Raw genomic sequence first — 6482 nt, forward strand, 5'->3', positions numbered from 1 at the left:
CCAAAAGTTGGGTTAGTCCATATTTGACCCAAAGTTGGGTTGAAACAACCCAGCATTTTTTAGAGTGTAATAATAATAGCCTAATAATAATAATAATGATAACAACAACAATAATAATAATAATAATAGCCAAATAAGAATAAGATTAAGAATAATAGCCTAATAGTAAGAATAATAAGAATAATAATTGTTGAAAACGAGCAAACGAAAATTAAGCTAGGTTTTTCGTAGGCCTATTTTTGTTCGTGGGTAAACAAATGAGCTTATGCTGCAATATTTGTTTCACATGCGTGGGCAGCTTTGATACTTTAGTCTGATTATATATTAATTATGTATTAGTGATTATATATTATTAAATGATATCTTTAGCTGAATCAAGCTGCGCATAGCACCGCGCATCGCGTTCTTCTTCTGGCTAAAATCCCAGGCTTTGCTTTAAACTGAAGGAATAGGCTGCGCTGCGCTGGGTGTGAGCACAAAACACAGATGAGCTCAGACGGAAGACTGTACAGAACCTCTTGTTGGATTTAGGCTACACGAATTAAATAAACACAAATTTGTTTTCGATTGTTTTATTTAAGTAGACCTTTAGACATAACAAGATGCGCCAGAAAGCTTTCTTACATGCGACATTAGCAGGTACTGTCCATGGCGGTGGTGCTGAATAGATTGATATCGATGGCTCGAGCATCGATTGTTCAATACAGGAGCTCTTTCACTGCGTTATAGAGCGGGTAAAGTATTGAGAAAGTGATGTTCATTATAAAGAAGCACTTTAGAAATTGCATTTATCGGGGCTCACTGCATTTATAAAATAATCAAATTTCAAACTAAATGCAACCTTGGATATCATATATATATATATATACAGTGTGTGTGTGTGTGTACAATTTTGCAAGTGCGAACCTGCAACCTCACGGCCAAAAGTATTCTGCCTTAACCAGCTACATTAACTGGCTGTTTGGCTTCGCTTGATTTTGAAAGAGTCATTTATATTATCATGTTCATGTTCGCTGATGGGAGAAATATCAAATATATCTTTTATTTTGCGGATTTTCCTACAGAGATCATGAAGATACCATTCGTGAAAACTTTCATATATTAAATAGTTTCATATGAACATATAAATTAGCTATGCATGGCTTTTGTAAAAGGATATGCGCTGCCGCTTTAAAACACTCCAGTCATGTCAGTTGATTTTATGTCAGCTGTTGATGTGGCAATAGTTCAATAGTTTGCAGTGAATAGATAGTTAATCTAAATGTTCTTTGGCACTCTAGCCTGTTTGACCTAATGTCCCACTGTAGAAATGCCATCCTGTTTAAAAAAGGGTTGTTATTGCGCTCCTGAAATGAATTAAAACAATTAAAAAGTAAAAGATAGGAAGACCTTACCTTTCTTCAGTCTTACTTGTAAGCTTCCGGACACGAGACGCAGGAAGAAGAAGCACCAGTTTCCTTCACAGATGTACAAATAGAAATGTAAAATACTTTCATTAGAAACAAATTCCTCTGATAATGTGAAACTTCAATTTTGCCATTTTCTTTGTTGTATTTGTTTTTTTAAAGAAGACAAAAGCTTCTGACAAATGCATTTCACATACACTCAATAATAGTTTGCATTCTGGAAGCTCACAATACAAGTTTTATTCATACGCATGATGATATACTTTACAGCTTCACAGGAGTTAATGGCAACCCGAAAATTGGAATATTTCTTATTATAACCAGAAGCATTGGTATATATAGAATGCTCTAGCCGGTTTCAGCAATCAGAGTAGCTCTTTGTGTGCTTTAGAGGCTGCTATGAAGTTATGAAGCAGAGATGATCTCACTGGGTAATAAGTGCCAGGGGAATGGCCTCCTCTTGAGCTTTGTCCAGAGTCTCTGTTGGAGATATCTTTGTGTCAGATAGGCTGGTGGTAAATGCAATGCTCGTTCCTGTCATCTCAGGGAGCCAAGGTTACATCAGTAACCAGTAGGGTTGCAAAAAGGTGGAAAATCTCCAGTATATTTCAGAAATATTCCAGAAATTTTGGAAACTTTCCATGATTTTTTGGAATATTCCAGGGATTTTTTTAAAGTTTCTGGACATTTTCCACCCCTTTGCAACCCTAGTAACCAGAGTGTTTTACTTTACAGTTTTTTGACAGCTCTTTGATTCACTGGAGGCTTGTTAAAAACCCCTACAATGGGCATAAGCTGAGCTGAATTAACATGTTAGAGAAAAGGACATCAAGTCATTTATCAGTTTATACAGCAGGAATTATTGCAGTTAATTTTGGGTGAAAGAGACTCATCCCTTAAATATGCTCAGATTCCTTTTGTGTTTCTCTAACATTTACTGAATGGTAAATCTTCATCAACACAAGACATTCTATTATTCTATAGAATTTATACAAGGTACATCAATAGGGAAGGAATAATTATTTCTTATGGGTATCAGCTCACAAAGGGGTGGAAGGAAATGAAGAATGGATGATTACTTCATGTCTAAATATTTATTTCTGGGTGTTCTTACTTATGAATATTAGTATTATACTTTTGATTATAACTATAGCCCGTGTTATTAGTGTAGTAATTTTGAAAGTAAATTAGTAAATTCACTCAGTGATAGTAAGTGACAAGAAAAGAAAATGCCAAAAGAAAACATTACTGAAGCGTTGCACTGATATAAAGACACTGAGCTTCAAATGTGCACGTAAGAATGACTCGGGTGCAGTGCTCACGTTGGAATATGTTTTAATAAAAGTCCATCTCTACAAGTGAATGTTTTAACAGAATCTCATTTAACTGGATCTCATTTTGTTCCTTTTCAGCAGCAGCATTGAATTCTAAGAAACAATTACAGTAATGCAAGTGTATGAACAATCATATAATAATGAAGATTTGTAACTTTACTACATGTCATTTATATTATATGAAAGACTGCAGGCTCAGTAAGGTGTGTTTGAACATTTTTCACATTTCGAATCCCAAACAGAGTAAAACAAGGGCAATAACTCAGCACTCGTGAACTGTTGAGCTCTTAAGCTCGTTTCTCCAGTCATATTGACTTTAATTTGGGACAATGCTTCTTTCTGTGCATCTGTGCCGTTTTGGAGTGAGTGAATCTTCTGCCACACGGAAGGCACTGGAATGGTTTCTCTCCAGTGTGGATCCTCTCGTGGTCTTTTAGGGCTCCTGACTGTTTGAAACTCTTCTCACAATGCGAGCACTTGTAAGGTTTTTCTCCAGTATGGATCCTGCGGTGCACTTTCAGCTGAGTGGCTGCAGTAACGGCTTTACCACAGTCTTTGCACAAATACTCTTTCACACCAGCGTGGATTTTTAGATGGTCTTTAAAACGTATCAGCCATGCAAAACTCTTCCCACAAACAGAACACAAGTAAGGCTTCTCTTTAGTGTGAGTTTTCATGTGGGCCTTTAGGTCTTTTTCCAGAACAAACCTCTTATCGCACTGATCACACTTAAATGGCTTTTCTCCGGAGTGAAAGAGTTTATGAATTCGGAGACTATTTGACCATTTGTAACTCTTTCCGCACTGATCACATGTGAACGGCTTCTCTCCAGTGTGAATTCGAATGTGACTCTCAAGGTGGGTTTTAGTTAAAAAATACTTCTCACAATGAGGACATGAGAATGGATTTTCTCCACTGTGAATTCTCATGTGACGATTGAAGTGGTCTTTACGTCCAAAACTCTTTTCACACTCAGGGCACTTGAATGGTTTCTCGATATTGTGAACCCTTAAGTGAATGTTAAGACTTCCTCAACTCGTGAAACTCTTTTCACAGTGTTGACACGCAAACGGCTTCTCTCCGGTGTGAACCCTTATGTGAATCATAAAGCATTCTTTCTGTCTGAAACTCTTTCCACACTGAGGGCATGTGAACGGTTTCTCTCCAGTGTGAATTCTCATGTGTTCTTTGAGGTTTCTTTTACTTGTGAAGCTCTTTCCACACTGATGGCATGTATCATCATCATTCTCCTCTTTAATAAACTCCATTTTTACATCACAGCTCATTCTTATGCGGTATGGATGACCTTATCTGAAAAAAAAAAAAGTAATTACACAACACATTACTCCATAAACTGGCATTACCTGAGCGATTGAAGAATACGCTATAGGGTCATTCCGTGTCAACTCAACCAAAGGTCCCCGGCTCAAATTTTAGATTTTGCTAATATTTTTTCTGAAGAAAGATAAACATGTATAGTGATGAAAGCCAAAATATTAAACGTCATGGATGAATATTAACTGAGTAATCCACTATTTTGTAGAGGGGGGTCAAAATGGCAATTTTCACCTGAGACTCAGAGCCAAATTACGGGGGGTAAAAATTACTTCAGAAAGATGCCAGCATCATAATGTTACTTTTACACAGAGATTGGAAGGTCTGTTAGTAAAATCTGTTGAATTTAGCAATCTTTGTTGCATTATGTGCCAATGGTGACCTTTCAAAAATGGGGAAAGAGCACTTTTCAAGTTTTTTCTCCAAAGTTTGCAGGCCTGTAACTCAAAAAGTATGAAAAATATCTTAATGCCCTTTTAGATATTGGGTCTTAACAAACTTTTATTTTGGCATTTAAATTTTTAAGGCCCTATATGGTTCAGTTCCAGAGATAATTGAATTTCAATATGGCTCCAGGAGAAAACTTGTAAATTGTACACATTTTCAGTGGTCAAAAACCAAATGCGGGTCACTTTGCAAAAATATGATAATTCTTTTCTTTTAAAGAGGAATGTCTGAAGAACAAATAATGTTGAAACTAGAAATGTATCTTGTTTCTTTCTGTCAAAACAACTATATTGAACATACCTGTCTGAGTGCCATATATATAGGTCCTTAAAGGTATCTTGGAGAGGTGAGGTGTACAAGTCGCAACATCTAGCTACTGGGGTGCCTCAGGGCTCAGTTCCTGGACCACTTCTCTTCTCTGTCTACATGGCATCACTAGGTTCTGTCATTCAGAAACATGGCTTTTCATATCACTGCTATGCTGATGACACTCAACTCTACCTCTCATTCCATCCCGATGATCCGACGATAGCTGCTCGTATCTCAGCTTGTCTAACAGACATTTCTTGCTGGATGACGGGCCATCACCTTCAACTCAACCTGGCTAAGACAGAACTGCTTGTGGTTTCAACAAACCCATCACTTTATCAAAATCTCACCATCCAGTTAGGCACATCAACCATAACTCCTTCAAAAACATCTAGAAACCTTGGAGTTGTGATTGATAAGTACTGGAAGCTTGTGACACTAAAACAAATGCCTTGTATGTGCAAACATACTTGGCAATAAAGCTCTATCTGACTTCTGATATGCGTGTGGATACCAGTAGCTGCGCGCATAAAATTCAAGAGATTAATGTTTGCCTACAAAACCACCACTGGCTCTACACCCCTTTACCTAAATTCATTACTTCAGAGTTATGTGCCTCTAGAAGCTTGTGTTCTGCAAGTGAACGTCGCTTTATTGTGCCATCCCAGAGGCACAAAATCACTTTCACAGACTTTTACATTAACTGTTCCCTCCTGGTGGAATGACCTGTCCAACTCAATCCCAGCAGCTGAGTCCTTAGCCATCTTCAAGAAACGACTAAAAACACATCTCTTCTATCTTTATTTGACCCTCTAACTCTAGCACTTTCTATTCTATTTTAATTCTACTTTATCCATTTATCTTTTTTTTATTAAAAAAAAAACTCTAGCTTTCTATTTTTTCTATTCTATCTACTTGTTTTTCTTTTTGTGTGTGTGTATATATACAAAATAAATAAATACCTTGCTACGTGTACTGCATTAGGCTAACCGAGACTTGTCATTTGCACTTACATATTGTTGCTCTTTTGTTAGTTTTTGATTGCTTCTATTGTCCTCTTTTGTAAGTCGCTTTGGATAAAAGCGTCTGCTAAATGAAATAACTAAATGTATATATTTTTTTTCAAAGTTTGTGTGGCTATAACTCAAGAAGTATTAAATATATCGCAATACAATTTTAGATTCTAGTTCTTAATAAAATTTTCTTTTGGAATCGTTATTTTCAAGGCCCTGTATCATTTAGTCCCAGAGATATGGGGGACCTCAATGAGGCCCCATATTCAGACTGTTAAATAATATCCATTTTCAGTGGTTGAAAACCAAATGTTGGTCACTTTGTATACTATTTTACTAATAGACCTACCAATCTCTGTGTAAAAGTAACAATGATGCCGCCATCTTCCTTAAGTCATTTGTATACCCCCCTGTAATCTCAGGTGAAATTTGCCATTTTGACCCGCCTCTACAAAATAGTGGATTACTCGGTAAATATTCATCCATGACATTTAAGATTTTGGCTTTTATCACTATACATGTTTATCTTTCTTTAGAATAAATATTAGCAAAATCTAAAATTTTAGCCGGGGACCTCTGGTTGAGTTGACACGGAATGACCCTACGACCCCACGAATCAAGAAAGAGAGCAGATTGTC

At 36.7% G+C, this 6482-nt stretch overlaps 1 protein-coding gene across 2 annotated transcripts in view; it reads right to left on the bottom strand.

Annotated features, from left to right (window-relative positions):
- Positions 1–2723: 2723 nt before the first annotated feature.
- LOC107698966 (zinc finger protein 501-like) overlaps positions 2724–6482 on the bottom strand; it is a 17567-nt gene continuing 13808 nt past the window's right edge. For both annotated transcript variants that reach the window (XM_016500111.1, XM_016500110.1), the window contains exon 2: positions 2724–4051. In XM_016500111.1, the coding sequence (XP_016355597.1) occupies positions 3046–3669 (624 nt within the window). In that variant the 5' untranslated portion in view covers positions 3670–4051 and the 3' untranslated portion in view covers positions 2724–3045. The remainder of the gene's footprint in view (positions 4052–6482) is intronic.

This window comes from Sinocyclocheilus anshuiensis, unplaced genomic scaffold, assembly GCF_001515605.1.
Source record: "Sinocyclocheilus anshuiensis isolate Anshui unplaced genomic scaffold, SAMN03320099.WGS_v1.1 scaffold270, whole genome shotgun sequence".
Classification (NCBI taxonomy): Eukaryota; Metazoa; Chordata; class Actinopteri; order Cypriniformes; family Cyprinidae; genus Sinocyclocheilus; species Sinocyclocheilus anshuiensis.